General features: G+C 37.6%; 1 protein-coding gene across 8 annotated transcripts in view; it reads left to right on the forward strand.

The window, feature by feature from the left end:
• Window positions 1-3,274: 3,274 nt before the first annotated feature.
• Window positions 3,275-16,627, forward strand: part of TFG (trafficking from ER to golgi regulator) — a 32,725-nt gene continuing 19,372 nt past the window's right edge. For 2 of the 8 annotated variants that reach the window (XM_028119188.2, XM_088024346.1), the window contains exons 1-4: window positions 3,275-3,421; window positions 7,225-7,451; window positions 10,224-10,307; window positions 16,075-16,221. In XM_028119188.2, coding sequence (XP_027974989.1) covers window positions 7,268-7,451; window positions 10,224-10,307; window positions 16,075-16,221 — 415 coding nt within the window. In that variant the 5' untranslated portion in view covers window positions 3,275-3,421; window positions 7,225-7,267. Of the gene's footprint in view, window positions 3,422-4,637; window positions 4,884-5,170; window positions 5,241-7,224; window positions 7,452-10,223; window positions 10,308-16,074; window positions 16,222-16,627 lie in introns of those variants that run through there. The other 6 variants (XM_028119193.2, XM_028119194.2, XM_028119190.2 and 3 more) reach the window with 5 other exon arrangements.

Raw genomic sequence — 16,627 nt, forward strand, 5'->3', positions numbered from 1 at the left:
AGCCTAAGTACAGAGAACTGTATCATCAGGAACTGTGGTAACAGTAATAACTATTTCACTGACTCAACAGTTACTCATCGAGTGCCTCTTATTCACTCAGGCAATCAATGCCAGATACTGGGAAGGATAGAGAGAATATAATCAACAACCTTCAAGTTGGGGGGAGGCAGGGATGGTGGTGAACAATATACTCAAAGGCAGAATTATAAGTAAGGATACAGAACAATCACGTGAGATTTCAAAAGGGACCAAAAGTCTAACTGTCAAATGTTTGGTACAAAAAGTCAGGGTTATAATGTAATCTTTATGGTCTTCAATAAGACCACAAAAAGATACCATTTACACTCCCTCCCCCCCAAAAAGTCTTCGTCATACCAAGAGTTGGCATTATTTATACAACTAAATATTTGCATAATCTACTATTCAATAATCCATGTAACAAGAGATACTCTTGTACAAGAAACACACTAAAGGATGTTTATGGAGGCACACAGCAGAAACTGGAAACAATCTAAATACATTTTGATAGAACAGATTTTAAAAATTGGTGGTATACTCTCCCAAAGGAATATTATTCAGCAATGAAAATAAACGAATTCCAGCTACATGTAGCAATATGGATATCTTAGTAACATAACATTTAGTGCAAAAATTGTTCCAGAAAACCACAGAGATGATACTCTACATAATGCCTATAAAAGGTAAAACTGACAACACATCCCATAGGCATATATATACATATACATATATATGTATATGGTTAAACTATATAGAAGATTTAAAAACAAACAAAGCAATGTTTAAAAATTCAGGAGAGAGGCACAGGGACCACCTCCGGGAGAAGCACACAGGGCGACATAATTTATTGGTAATTTTTTTTAGAAAATTTTATTTATTTATTTATTTGAAAGAGCGAAAGAGGGAACACAAGCAGCAGGGCAGGGGGAGAGGGAGAAGCGGGCTTCCCACTGAGCAGGGAGCTCGATGTGGGGCTTGATCCCAGGACCCTGGGATCATGACCTGAGCCGAAGGCAGATGCTTAACAACTGAGCTACCCAGGTGCCCCTTTATTGGTAATGTTTTAATACTTGGGTTAGGTAATGAGTTCCAGCTGTTCATTATGCTCTTATTTTTAAAAATGTAATTGTTCTATAGGATCAGGAAGAGGAAAGGTTACTGAAGTATTGTGGACAATTTAGTATTAAGCTGAAACAAGAAAATGAACAGGATATGGTTTTGGTTATTAAGGTGTTTATAACTTAAAGGGGCAATTTGACACACTCAACTGATAATTTTGTGTGCTTCTCTAAACCTGCTCTATGACATAAATAAACTCAAATGTCCTTGATTTCATGCTTAATCACATTGTAGGCCTGCAACCGGGATAGCAGGAGGTGAAATCCTTCATAAAGTTCATTATTAAAAATTTAAAAAATGTGTATTTCTGGAGAATCTTGGCTAAATGCTTTAATGTTGCATACACATCCTTCTTGCCTCATGTCACCCGAGTCTCTGATCTGGCTTCCAAATGATGCTTTACTCTCCCATTTCTCACTTCTTGCCTTGTGCAGATCCTACTGTTGCTTTGACCTGAGGAAACATCACTACCTCATCTCTCAATTTCCACAGTGGTAGCTGGGAATAGGTTTTAACATTTAAAAAGATTTCTAATTGTTTGGGGATGAAGCATGAAATAACTATAAAGAACCTCAAGCTGCTTTCAGAGTCCAAATGCACCAACCCCTCCACAAGACCACACCATGGGTGCCTCTTTTCCTAGCTTCTAGCTGGTCCCAGTGCAACAAGGATCGGTGTATTTCTCCTCAATGGCAGGACTCAAGTGAGTGCCTCTTTCCTGGGAGCCTAAAGAGAGGAAATTGTTTCCCCTTATTCCAGGATAAAGTTCATCTCCTTATCTCATGCCCCAGGATCTATCCTCCTTTTAGGAAAATTGACAGTGGTATAATTCACTTCCTTCAGGAATATTTTACCTCTGTTCATATTTGTGTGGTTTTACCCAATCTCAAACCATCTCAATGACATTAGAATATTATTACTGGACAGTTGTGCATTTCCCCAAATCTGGATTACTCAGTTCTAAATAACAAGTAATGAAGAACAGTCTTGGAGGAAGTCGGGAACTTTTTTTCACTCCTTTATTCCTCTGCTCCTCAATCTCTGCAAAAAATTGATCAAAGAGCAATACACGCAGTGTTGGAAAATACAATTCAGAGGCAAAAAGCATTCTAAAGTCACATATTTCACTCTCAAATGGAATTTTTCAGACTTCTACCTGCAGAAAGATCACACTATTTACAGTACTAAAAGAACATACCTTCTCACCCTGAATTCACCTTACCCCAGGTCCTTCAGGAATATCTGGTGAACTGGGGACCACGTGAGTTCGACTTGCATTTTGCTTAGTCTCCGCCATTTAAGGCAAAAGTTGCTTGCAACTTTTTAAAATAGCACTCCCTCATCCCTAGATTTCAACACTTCCCTCCACAAAATGTTGAGTTCAGTCTGAGCCAGGGCATTTATTACATAAAAACGCTTATTTAAAACCAATGCTTTAGGTAAGAGAGAAGGAAAGAGTATATAGGGCAACGCTACCTTATCCCCCAAAAAGGCTTCCGGAATTTAGTAGCCTTTTCCTTTTACACACTCTCAGGTTCGTCCTGTCTCATAAACGCTATTAGGAACTCCTTGCTCACAAACTGATCCATCCCCATTCCCAGCACAGTGCTTGGAAGAAGCGTAGGCTCCCAATAATGAATGAATGAGTTTGTGGAAGGAAGGCGGGAAAAAAGGATTCGTTTCTTCGAGACACGGCTAGGAGAATTACAATGGTCGCAAAACACCCAAAATTGGACAAATGCCCACTTTCGACCGGCTCTCAAGAGTCCACAGCAGCAAACCACGCCCCGCCCACGGGCGACAGACACAAATCTCAAGCTTTCAGGAAAACCGGAAGTGCCTGGTCACGCCTTGCGCATGCGTGCATCCGTTCGGCTCACACTGCTACACTCCGTCATCCAGTGAGAAAGCAGAGACTTCGGCCCACGCAGGCCCGGGCACAGTCAGCCCCGTGCCCTTGCCGCTGCGCATGCGTCGTGGGTTGGCCTCCCGCTGTGAGGCGGAGCGAAAGGACAGATTTTTTTTTTTTCTTGTTCCCGCCCCTCTTCTTCCCCCACCTGCCACGTACTGGCCCCGAGATCTCGCTAGGCTTGGTGGGTCCGTGCGATTGGCCGGGGCCCGCGCGAGCTTACTAGCGAGGTGCGGCAGCGCCGGCGGAGGGCACCGGAGTGGGCCGTGACCGCAGCCACCCCACGACGCCCCGGAGCCAGCCCGGCGTCGGCCTCGCACCGGTCAGGTCAGCGGAGATCCGCGGGGAGGCGGCCGCGGCAGCCTCGGCAAGCCGGTATGGCGGCTGGGGACGGGGGCGCGGCCGCTCTCTCGGCAAGGCGGGCCGGCAGACGAGGAAGCGCTGGGAGGGCCTTGTTCGAACCGGCGGGTACCGGGCGGGGGGCCGTGGGAAGGGACTGGGGCCCGGGAGGGCCGTCGAGGGGGAAAGGGAAGCTGTGGAGGGGGAGGGGATGGGAGTCCCGCAGGCCACGGTGGCAGGGAGGGGGGTCTCTTGGGGTTGTTTGGGCCAGCAAGTGCTCTCTCCGAGTGCCTGGCTCCATGGGGTTGGACTGCCAGATGGAGAGGAGAGGAGAGGTGCTTTGTGAGGCCTGGGGGGGTCGAGCACTTAGCCCCCCAGAGGGGCTTGAGAGGTGAGAAGGTTGAAGAATAGCGCCTATGGGAATAAGTTTATTGGGGTCACCTAAGAGGAACCTTGTTCCTTAGCTCTGTCAGGGCTTAAGCGCCGTCTGGAGGCCCAACCCAGTTTTATAGTGATGATGATAGCGAACTTTGTTTACTTTACTATGAACCGTACTAAGTATTTTAGGTGCATAATATCATTTACTCATCACAAAGATCCTTTAAGTTTAGATACTCTTATTTTGCATATGATGAAAGTGAGGCTTGGAGAGGTACTTGCCTAAGGTCACAGGGCTGGTAGTGGGAATCTTCCATCTTACTAGTCAGGCAGGATTTATGACTCCTTTGATTCTTTGGAATAATCAAGGGTTGATTTTGCTTGAATTTCTTAAAATTGCTACGCTGTGAAGGTGCCTAAGCAGGCCCCTCTGAATTCGTGCGGGACTTTACCCACAGGGTTAGTGGAACTGGAGGTTTGGCCACTGAACCTAGATTCTGGTTCCGGAGACAGGCTTTTTATGTGCCTCTGGGCATGTCGCTTTATTCTTCAGTGCTAAAAACAGTGTTCCTGTTGGAGGGTTTGGTAAATTAGTGGCTGTGTCATTTCTGGACTTCAGAGGGAGTGGGATATGGACAAGATGGGAGAAGAAAATGCTCTAAGGATCTCCCCAGCAGTCCTGGCAACTAGTAGTTCATACCAGTCTCTACCTGGTGACTGGAGTTAGAGAAAAAGGGGACCTGAATTCTGTTACATAAGAAAATGTGGGAATGGGATTTCTCCAGGAAAGGAAATTTTGTGGTGTCCTTAGTTTTGTGATGATTGCGTGCATGTCTTGAGGAGATGTCTCTACAAACTGGGGACAGCCTTCTCAAAGAAGCCCTGGTTTCTGGCCACAGGGAGTTTACAGTGCATGGGAAACACCAAGGAACAAGTGAATTTGCAGGCAAATGTGGCAGATTCAAAGTAAAACAGACTAATGTTTTCAGATCCATTGGAACTGAGCAGTGAACAGTCCTCCCACAATCAAAAGGACGTACTATTCATTACATCTGATGTTGGAAATTTCTCTTAATTAGGAGTGTGTTTGTTGGGGATCACTTCTGGCTACATAAAAAAGGTACAATGTGAAGGTCTGACTTAGAAACTGACCCTAACAGTACAGCTTTCTTCTCCCAGTCCCTTATCAGAACTTTATTATTTCTCATTCATCTTTTGTTCAGGGAACAAAAACAAGTCTTTAAATACCTACTATATGCCAGGCACTATTCTAGGTGCTTTTAAGAGTAGATAATAACATCTTGCTGAAGCTAAGCTGTGGTCCTTAACTATGTTATTGCTGGTTTACACATCCTGTGGGTAGGAGGAATAACATATTGATTTACTGAAGTTCTTTATTTCTTTCAGACTGGAAGGTAAACAAGGTGGAATCTTTACCATTTTGTTGAAGTGATTATACTTCAGAGCTTGGCGCATAGTAGGTATTAAGTAAATGTTTTCTGAATGAAGAGGGTAGTTTGGCTAACAGGTGAAGAGGTTTTATGGAGGTTTCAGTTAATCACAGTGTTCATGAGAAGTCCATTGTGAGCATTGGCAGGTAAAAAACTTCTATTTTACTTTAAGACAAGCTTAACATCGCTGTGTAGGAACACAATCCACTTTGCTCTGAACTGACCTTAGAGTGTTAGATATAGTATTTAATGCCCCATTTTAAAATATATTATTACCAAAGCTCTGAAATACAAGTATTAAAAAAAAAGGAAGAGTAGAAAGAAGCAAGGGGAAGGACAAATTGTGGAGGGTATTTAATATTAGGCTAAAGGGAGCTTGAATTTCATCCTGCTGAAAAAGGGAAAATCTGAGGATATAGGCCTTCAGGTTTGACTTTGGATCCTCACTAAATGTCAAAATTTTTAAAAATCTGTTATAACAACTGGGAAGTTTATTTCCAAGCTATCAGTATGTGATTTGTGGGTCAGTGCATCATGGAAAAAGAGTATACTTTTCTAAGATAAAAAGGAAAGAAAAATATTATTAATAAATGTAATCTCTTCAAAATAATGGCAAGGAGGACTAGAGACATTCATTTAAGGAATAGTTAGAAGGACATAAATATGGAATCTAATCTTATACACCCACTAAGGTTTGGGGAGGGGTGAGTTACAGAATATTAAGAGACAATAGTGCGCAGTCTTACTAGAAAGCTCAGGAGGCTGTCACTCATTTGCCTTTTCTCCTTAAGTTCCCCAAATAGGAAAACTAGGGAAAATATTAGTGTAGTCTTTTTTACTTTAGAGAGAAAAATGTGAGACTCTATTTTAGTGTTCACACATGCTTTTCAGGGTTGTCATTTAGTTATAGGCTAATAGAGTGTGGAAGCCAGTGTTTATTTGTCCTTCATGTAACAAAATTGAATGACTACCATGTGCTAGGTACAGTTCTAGACTCAGGAATACAGTGAACAAAACCATTTACTTTTTTATTTTTTAGTAGGAAAGGCAATACAAAATTAATAAATTCTTAATGTCTGGTAGTGATAAGTGCTTTGAAGAAAATAGAAGCAGGGTAAGAAAGTGAAAGAGGATCCATTTTAGTTTAGGTGGTCAGGACAAACCTCTGAGAAGTAAACATTTGATCAGAGATCTGAATCATATGGGAGTTGTGAAAAAGGCTCGTGACAAAGGGAACAGCAAGTGCAAAGCCTTGAGTTGAGAAGGATAACTTAAAAGTATGGGTGCAGCAGTGTAACCGGGGAGAAAAGTAGGAAATGAGGTGAAATACTTGCCTAGGGGCCAGAGGCCAGATCCTGACCTTGTAGTTCTGTCCTTTACTAAAAGTGAGCTGTGACTCTATTGGAAGATTTTAAGCAGAGTGACATTAGATTTTATTTTAACAGGATAACCCTGATGTTACCAGAGTGGATTAAAAGTAGGCAAAGGTAAAAAAGCAGGCAGACCAGTTAGGAGTCTTTTGCAGTAATGCAGGCGAGAAATGATAGTGGCTTGGATCAAGTTGGTAGAGGTAAAGGTACTGAAGGGATTGGAATATAGAGATATTTTAAAAGTAGTGGCAACTAGATTTTTGGCTATTTGATGGACTTTTTTTTTTAAAAATCATGAATAGCTAGAAGGAAGAAATTGTTACTGAGATAGAGACTACAGGAGAAGCAGATTTTGCAGGGAAGATCAGGAGTTTGTTTTTGGACATCTTAAGTTAGAAATCTAAATGGTAATGTCAGATAAGCAGTTAGGTATGTGGGTAAAATAATAATAGGCAAAAACAATAAAACTTGTTTTTTTAGGCACATAATAGAGTTATCTCTGGACCGTTTTAACCTGGTAATGTTCGAACGGTGACTCTATTTTGAAGGGCAGAATTTCTTAGATTCTAATAGTAGTGTTGCTTTTCAGCTTTTAAGATAAGTTTGTATAGCTGTTTAATCATCAAAACGATTTTATCAGTCTTTCCGTAGAGTTGTATGTACAGAACATCCTGGAGTCCACCATGAATGGACAGTTGGACCTAAGTGGGAAGCTAATCATCAAAGCTCAACTTGGGGAGGATATTCGACGAATTCCAATTCATAATGAAGATATTACTTACGATGAATTAGTGCTAATGATGCAGCGAGTTTTCAGAGGAAAACTCCTGAGTAATGATGAAGTTACAATAAAGTATAAAGATGAAGGTAAGATTGTTTCTAAAATTAGTCATTAGAAGTCTAGGTATGTGGGGGTTTTTTTTCCCTATCTTTTATTGAACTATCTCAATAAAAATTTTCTTCCCTTCTGTAGTAATTGAGTACCACTTAACTTAATTGGATGTTTATGTAGTTAATTATAATTCTTTTATAAGTTAAATAGGTAAGTGATTTATTATTAGAAATGGGGTTTTAAGTGATAGAACTTTCATATATATTTTTACAAGCATTTTTTTTTTTCTTTTTTGCTCATGCAATTCTGGTTTCCTTTTTGCTTTTAAAACCAAACTTTAACTCATCAGTAGGTATTGAATGAAAAAGATTTTCATGACCCACTAAGTGTGGGAAAGCTGGTTGAAACAGAAATGTGTTTCTTTACTGCAGGAATTTTCAGAACATATAATATGCTGACGTACATTGTCAGTTTATGGTATGCAATGTCCCTAGACTCATCTTAACCACAAAACCATTTTTATGGTAATGGATTTTACATGACAAATGTTGCATGAAACACACAGAATTTTAATAGGAGATTATCTTTATTTCATTTTCTTTAAACCTGTTTTCTTTATAAACACCTTTACTGAAATTGTGCTTTAGGTGGTTACTAGTTTCTTTCTTACCACTGAATTTATTTTCAGTCTGTTTCACCTCGATCTCAGTACTTGGCACTGCTACCCATACCATCTTTTTAAAAGTACTCTTATCCCTTAACATCTCTGCCACTGCTGCCCTAGTTTTCTTATCACTTACAGCTGCTTCCCTGTGTCTCTGTGTGCTGGCTTAAAGTAATACCAGCTGTTGATAATAGAAATGTTAAAATTTCAGTGGTTTAACACTCAAGGAATCATTTAGAGACCCAGGTTGCCAGAAGCTCTCTAGTGTTCAGCACATGGCTTACAAGCTCACCTTGAGCATTAACATCCAGCAGGCAGATGGAGGAAGACAAAGTGTAGAGGATTACATGGGGGATTGTAGTCTCTCGGCCTTAAGGTAATGTATATCATTTCTGCTCACATCACATTGGCCAGACCCTAGTCACATGGCTCTGCTGAGAGGTCAGTGGCTTTGGGTATGTCTCTGGTTGGCCCACTTTCCAACAACCTACACTGTGGAAGGAGAGTATAAATCACTGAGGATCAGCTAAACTGGCCATTTAGCTGCAGGTATAATTCTTTTTTTATAAAGTATGATCAAACGGTACCCAAAACTCATTTTTAGTTAACCTGTTTTAAAGGATGGAAAAGGAGAGCAATTTCTTCCTCTTCTCTTCCCTAGTATAATCTCATCTACTTAAAATACATTGGCTTTCACTTCTGACTTCCAAATGTGTGTCTTAATTTACCTCAAACTTGGTATAACTTAAACTGACCTCATTATTTATCTGGCTTTCTCTTAACTCCCTTATTTTTGTTTAGGGCAAAGGTTGGCAAACTTTGCTTTAAAAGATCAGGTAATATCTTAGCACTGTGGGTCATTGAAGGCCTCTATTTTTCTTTAAAACCTTTTAAAAAATGTAAAAACCATGCTTGGTTCACAGTCCTATAAACAAGGATTTTGACCATTGTTCTCAGTTTATGGACCCCTCGCTGAGGGTGTTCTCATTGTTGAAAGTTTGTCGTCCATCCACATCCAGTTACCACATTGAATTTCTTTTTCCATGGTGTTTCTAAGTGTTTTGAATTGCACAGATTTGTGTTCCATAGACTGTTGGGTACTAGGGTGGAGGACTGGCTTAGGTAAAGTTTTTGCTATATATATTCTAGTTCTGTTGTGAAATTCAGAAAATAAAAAAGGTAGTTAGAGAAGGTTTCCTTTTACATATATACTTTATTAAAAATAATGTTTAGAATTCCTGAAGTTGAACATTAGATATGTTCTAAGAAGTGGGTCTGGTTATAAAGATCTAAAAACAATGGTAAAATTCTCAGTTATGGCTTTTGTTGCCACCTTTGTTCAAAATAAATCTGTCTAATCAGTGTTAAAATTGGTGTAGCAGAGCAGCCTGGGAGCAGCCTCCCCAGGACAGAACTGTCATCCTCACGCCCCGAACCCACCTGTGTCTGTGAAGATACCTGGCAGAGGCCCCTGATCAACTCCTTGCATGTGGCTGCTTTTCTGTTCTTGTTCTCTCTAGAGAACATTTTCCCCCTAGCCTTTGAAAGCTTTTGAAACAGGCAGCTGATTATAATATTCTTTAACCTTGATCTAGGAGATTACAGAATCTTGTGTATATGAATATTTTTTCTAAGGAGAGTTAATAGTTTTCATCTTAGTATCAAAATGGTCAGTAATCCTTTTAGTTACTGTTATAATAGCTTCCCCTCCCTTTGTATCAGTGGTGTTTTACCGTACTTAGGATTAAAATTTGAATCTTGAGAATCTGTATTTCTTTAACTTTTGATAAATATATTTAAATTTTTTGGAATGGAAAGATTTTAGTCTAAACCAGTAATTTATTATATTGCTACCATGAATATCCTGGTGACTTGTTAAAGGTCACTTAATACAGCAGTCTTAGTCATGTTTTGGTTCTTCTTATGAGAATATGACAAATAACCTTGATATAAAAGTGATAAGCAAAATTGATAGAGTATTCTTTTGAACAAATACATCTTTCCTAGATCCTTTAATGTTTGCCTAAAGTTTTTATGGGAGATTCTAATTATGCTCTGTGATCTACATTTAGATTTTAAGTTAATGTATATCCTGGTTTACTACTGACACACAAATCTGAAACTTCTTTTTTTTGAATTCCAGATGGAGATCTTATAACAATTTTTGATAGTTCTGACCTTTCTTTTGCAATTCAGTGTAGTAGAATACTGAAACTGACATTATTTGGTAAGTGGTAAACCTTCTAATAAATTTACTATATTGTCCATTGTATTTTTCTTGAAGACTTTTTAGCTTTTCTCCTTTTATTTTTTTAAAGATTTTATTTATTTGAAAGAGAGAGCACGAGTGGTGGGGAGGAGCCGAGGGAGAGGGAGAAGCAGACTCCCCTATGAGCAGGGAGCCCAATGTGGGGCACTGTCTCTGGACTCCAGGATCATGACCTGAGCTGAAGGCAGATGCTTAACTGGCTGAGCCACCCAGGCACCCAGCTTTACTCCTTTTAAAGACTCAGAATTAAGTAATAACTTTTTCAGCTATATCTGAAATTTTGAGTTATCAGGCCTAATTATATATATATATTTTTGAAGATTAATAGGAAGTAGGCATGTTTAAATTCTCCATCTGCTCAGTGCCTTATGTAGCAATGGATGCCACATATAGAAGTATTTCCAGGATTGGAAATAATTACAGGGTTAAAACTACTTTTATTAAATTTTAGTTTTAAGTTTATTCATTTTGTTAAGTTCTTAGTATATATAATTATCTTCTATAACATGTTTTTATTTCTCAGAGCTTAACATATAGGCCTCATACTGTAGACATTATTTTTTGAGGAGTACTTAAAGACTAAATTAGAGGTAGATTTGATAAAAAAATGAATATAAGCTTAAGTATAATCTTTAGATTTTGTTTTCTTATTGACATTAACAAATTTGTGAGGTGTAACTCTTAAGGGATAAAATAGAAATGATTACAGAGTTAAAGTGGTAGTATGATTATGTAAAAGATAAAACCTGGGCTTTTTTTCTGGATGTTTTGTTTAACATTTTTAAAAAGTTACATGGCACTGAACCTTACAGTTCCGTGAAACATGATGTTGGCCAGTTGGTTTAATTTGTATTTATTTCATGTCCATCTAGGAAGGATGAATGTGAATCAGATTTTAAAATGCTAATAACAAATAAAAACTGCTTAAAGTTTTTTTAGATAAAAGATACTGTTTTACAATAATTAATCTGAGATACTTAACCACTATTGCCCTGAAGGTTTGATAAACTGAAAACCTTCCTTCCAGAAATACTGAGGACAAGCTAGATCAACTATTACAAATGTATTTTTTGATATATATACCTGAACTTGCTCAGGAGAGTAAGAGAAATGTCCAGGGACCAAAAGATAGGTGAAATTAAAAACCAGGACTAGAAGGACCAAGGGCTGAGACTTGGTATACTTTTGGTGGTGATGGTCAAGGTTTTATTCTGCATAATCTAAGGACTAATGATCTGGTGTTTACATGGTAGAGACCTTGGGTCCTAGACCCTCAGTGAACTATACTCTAAAAAAGAATATTATAAAAGGAAAATACCTCTTCATTGATACAGGAAAAGTCAAGGAATTGATACAGGAAACTCTTGTACCCTGGGGCTGTTGGGTTTGTGAAGGCTTCTTTAAGGATTTATAACTGTGGCCCCTAGGTGGGCTGGGTTTAAGTTTAAACTATCTGCATAGTTTGGGAGCTTGCAAGCCCAGATACTACCATAAAAAAATGCTAAGAAACAGAGGCAGAAAACTCTTAGAAGGAGTGTGTTCTCAATCCAGGTCACAGGCTTCTCCTAGACAGAATCCTGTTGGTAAATTTAGAGTTCAAGTAAGACATGTGAAACAGTCCATGTAAGCAAGAAACAATGGCCACAACTAGTAGTAGGAGGAGACTTCTAAGAACTTTAGTTTATAGAAGTGTTCATCTATAAAATATGCACTAAAAGTTATTAGATATAAAAGAAAAAAGAAATGTAAGAATAAGGCACTATGAAAAAAGAAACAGATTTTAAAAACAAATCAAGGTAACTTTTGGAAATGAAAAATATTAAAATTAAATACAAAGTGGAAAGGTAGAACAACAGATTAGTCACAGTTGAAGAGAGAATTAGTGAACTGGAAGGTAAGCTAAAGAAATTACAGAATCAAGCACAAAAACAGAGATGAAGAATATGAGATAGAATTTGAGAATGAGAAAGTCCAGCCTATTTCCATTAAGACTTTAAAGAAGGAGATAATAGGGAATGGAAATATTTGAGGAGGTAATGGCTAAAGAAATTTTCAGAATTATATAAAAGAAATAAGCTACCAGATTCAGGAGGCACAGTGAGTCCTGAGCAGGATAAGTAAAAATTCCACTGGACATGCTGTCTTGAAAGTGGGAAATATGTAAGGCAAAGAGATCTTAAAAAGTAGCCTGAGAGAATAAGAATGATCACCTACAAAGCAATTAGGGTAGACTTCTTCATAGTAATAATAGAAGCTAGAGATAGTAAAGTAACATATTCAGACTGTTCAGAAAAAAAATAACTGGGAAAGTACCTTTCTGTATTCTGCTAAGCTCGAGGAATAAGGGGAGATAAAAAACATTCTCCGGGCACTTGGGTGGCTCAGTTGGTTAAGTGTCTGACTCGATTTTGGCTCAGGTCATGAACTCAGGGTCATGAGATCAGCCCCTCATTGGGCTCTGTGCTGGGCGTGGAGCCTGCTTAAGATTCTCTCTCTCCCTCTCCCCTGCTTCTGCACCCCTTGTGTGGTCGCTGTCAAAAAAATAAAAATAAAAATTTAAAAAATTTTTCAAATAAAGACTGAGATTTACCACTCATGGGCCCTGTTAAAAGAATTTTTTAAAAATAGTTCTTCCGCAAGAAGGAAATTGAGTCCAGAAGAATGGTGAAACATGCAAGAGATTGTGAGCAAATAAACTTGTTAACATGTACATTTAAATGAGCACTGATATAAAAAAATAGCTTTAGGAATATAAAAACAAGATGGGACAAAAATGCTGATTATATGCAAGACAGGAGGGGATGATAGGAATTAAAATATTTTAAAAACTTGTATTGTTTGGGAAGAGGATACTAATTAACTTTAGATTTTAAAAAATTGAAGTATACATGTCTGAAATGTAAGAGTGATTTGAAAAAGACTAGAAATAACCACTAGAGGGAAAAGGAGGAAACAAAGAGTACCTACGTGGTTCACTAGACGTTGAGGAAAAGAAGCAGAGAGAAAGTTTGATAAGTAGAAAGCACAAAGTACTAACTACAATACACATAAATGGACAAAATGTACATGTTAAAAGATAGCCTCTCCCTGGAGTTAAACAAAATCTAGTTACACGCTGATTATAACTGGGTGATGGACATTAAAGAGGGCATGTGCTTTTATGAGCAGTGGGTGTTATATGCAGTTGATGAATTACTGAACACTACATCTGAAACTAATGCACTATATGTTGGCTAATTGAATTTAAATAAAAAAAAAGAGACGTAGTAAAATATTATGCAAAGTTTGAAAACGGCTAAAAAATATACTAGACAAACTCAAAGCTAGCTGGTAATACTAATAGAATGGACTCTAAGTGAAAAATTCATTAATAATAGTCACTTCATAATGATAAAAAGTATAATTCACTGGGAATATGTAACAATTCTGAACACTAATGCAACATAGCCTTAGATTTTCCCCTAAGGAAAAATAAATTCACAATCATGGGAGAGCTTTTAAGACTCTTCTTAGAAACTGGTAGATCAAGCAGGTTCCAAATTAGTAGGGATAGAGAAATTTTGAACAAATCAAATACTGGCTTGGTCTTACACATCTAGCAATCAGGAAGGAGTATAGTTTTTTGGAGTACATATGGGCATTTGTAAAAGTTGACCATATAGTGGTTTTTCCAACAAATTTCAATAAATATCGGAGAAGAGATATCCTAGAGGTTATATTCTCTGGCCTCATTAGAAACCACTGGACAAAAATAACACACATTATGGACTTCTTAAGATAAAAATACACTTTTAATTAACAAGTCAAAGAAGAAATTATAATGGGAATTAGAAGTAATTAGTTACGACTTTATATAACAAAATTTTTAGAGTGTGCAAAGGTAAACTTGATTATTTGTAGCATTCAATACAAGGACAAATAACTTAGAAGGAAAAAATAATAAAGAGCAGAAGTGAGCTAGAAGTCAGGGAATTGATAGGATCAACAATTTTGAGAAGATACAAAGCAGCAAACCTCTATTAAGGTTAAAGTGAAGAAAGAAGAAGACACTAAGCAATGTGAGGGATGAAAAGGGGCATACCACAAATACATTGCAGTGAGGCAGAATGAACACCATGAACAATGGGATGTCTCAGGAAAAGTATTAGAAAGGATTTTTCATAGGCTTGTGTTTATGTTAGATAATTTTTGGATAAAATTCAAGGAAGTGGGACTTGCCCTAGATTGGATGCTGTTGGGAGGTGGGGATGGTCCTATGATTTGAGTATCTTACTAAGTCTTAGGCAGAAGGTGGAGGAATTAATTGAGGCTAAAGCTTCAGTTGGTAAAACAGCAGTAGTCACTCATTTTAGCCAGGGATGTTGGTCATTTTTGTGGTTTGGTCATTGTTCTTGTTTTGTCTGAGTTCTCACATGATTATGCAGTGGCTCTGTTTTTGTCTTCCTCTATCACACAGAGTGATCTTTCATTGTTGGTGTTGTTTGAAGTTGTTCATGTTGACCAAGAGAACACCACAGCTTACTTGTGAGTGCCAGCCAGGCCAGCTTCTGGCAGCACTAAGGCCTGTCTTACAGGACTAGGCCAGTTCCTGCTTGTCAGGAGCTGCTTTTCTCCTTTTTAGATAGAGAAAACCCAGTAGTACCCTAAAAAGTGAGTAATTAATTAATGTAGGTAGGAGATTGTATTGAACTTCCTCATAACTATATAGGGAGTGCGTAAAATAGGGTCGTCTTCACAAAACTTATATCGATGGTTTGATATTTGCAACTTACCTAACAACTTACCTAACAAAAAACTTCCTGAGCCTTTATCTTCAAATGGATTTCCTTTTTTAATTTGTTTCCTTGGGAATTTGTATATATGTGTACCAGCAATGCAAAAAGCCTTTTAGTTGAGTTCAATTTTTGGACTCCTATCTTGAAGCTTGCACTCAGAGCCTTGTCGTACTTTTTTTTTTTTTTTTTAAGTAACCTTAGTGATGATAGTCTTTGTTGCTGGATGAAGGATTTCTTTTATTTTTTTCCTTTTTTTATTTTTAAGTCAGCTGAAAGTCATTTCCACAAAATATTTAAATGAGGTAATGTTACCTTCATTAAAAAAAACCCAATGATTATTAAATAATCTCTGACTTTTTGTGGTTAATATACTGCTTTTGGAAGTAACTACTTTGAAGGACAGTGGTGATTTGGATTCATGAATTCTGCATTTTTTTTTTAATAGGTTACTTTTTAGGTCAGTTATTTTAGGTGGCTGTTTTTTTCCTTTTTTAGGTCAAAAGGCAAGAGGGATAACAGCTGTCAGTCATGTTGCACATTTTAACACATGTATAGAATAAGGTGTTTAGGTGTTTATAATACTACTTAATATAAAAGAATAGTGTGAAAAAATGAGCTTTTGAAGGTACATAGTTTCTGTTAAAAATACATTAAAACCTTAATTTAGTTTACTGTAGTTTATCCTAATAAAACTTTTTTTTAATCATTATGATCATGGGTCATAGATGTGCATCAACCAAGACTGAGGAATATTTATTTTTTCCAAAAAATAAATTATTAGTAATAAAGAATCCTTAAAAAGTTATTTAAATGACATCATTAGGTATCTTGTTTGATTTTGTTTCACTTTTTAAAGAAATCACATTTGTTTTTCCTTATTGCTGTTATTGTGTTGCTATATTATTTAAGAACATTGCCTAATTTTAAGCAAATTAATGCTTTTATTGCAGTTAATGGCCAACCAAGACCCCTTGAATCGAGTCAAGTGAAATATCTCCGTCGAGAGCTAATAGAACTGCGAAATAAAGTGAATCGCTTGTTGGATAGTTTGGAACCACCTGGAGAACCAGGACCTTCCACCAGTATTCCTGAAAATGGTAGACTGTGAATCCATTTTATTCTGCTTTTTCTTATGTCTTTTTAACAAAATTTATTAAGTTATTATTTTAATTCCAGTATAGTTTACAGTATTATATTAGTGTCTGGTGTACAATATAGTGATTCAGCAATTCCATATATCACCCAGTGCTCATGAGACAAGTACACTCCTTAATCTCCATCACCTTAAGAATCTTTGTCTTGTCTTTTTTTTTTCCCCTTTGCTCATTTGTGTTCTTTCTTAAATTCCAAATATGAGTGAAATCATATGGTATTGTCACTTTGACTTTTTTTTGCCTAGCATTATACTCTCTATATACTCATACCTTTTTGCAGATTTTTTTTTTTAACTTTTTAAGTAGGAGTAGGTTGGCACTCCTGTTGTTACCTTTTCTTATTCTTGTC

Source organism: Eumetopias jubatus, unplaced genomic scaffold (assembly GCF_037043125.1).
Source record: "Eumetopias jubatus isolate StellerSeaLion01/CBP00866 unplaced genomic scaffold, mEumJub1_p1.0 scaffold_1, whole genome shotgun sequence".
NCBI classification, from domain to species: Eukaryota; Metazoa; Chordata; class Mammalia; order Carnivora; family Otariidae; genus Eumetopias; species Eumetopias jubatus.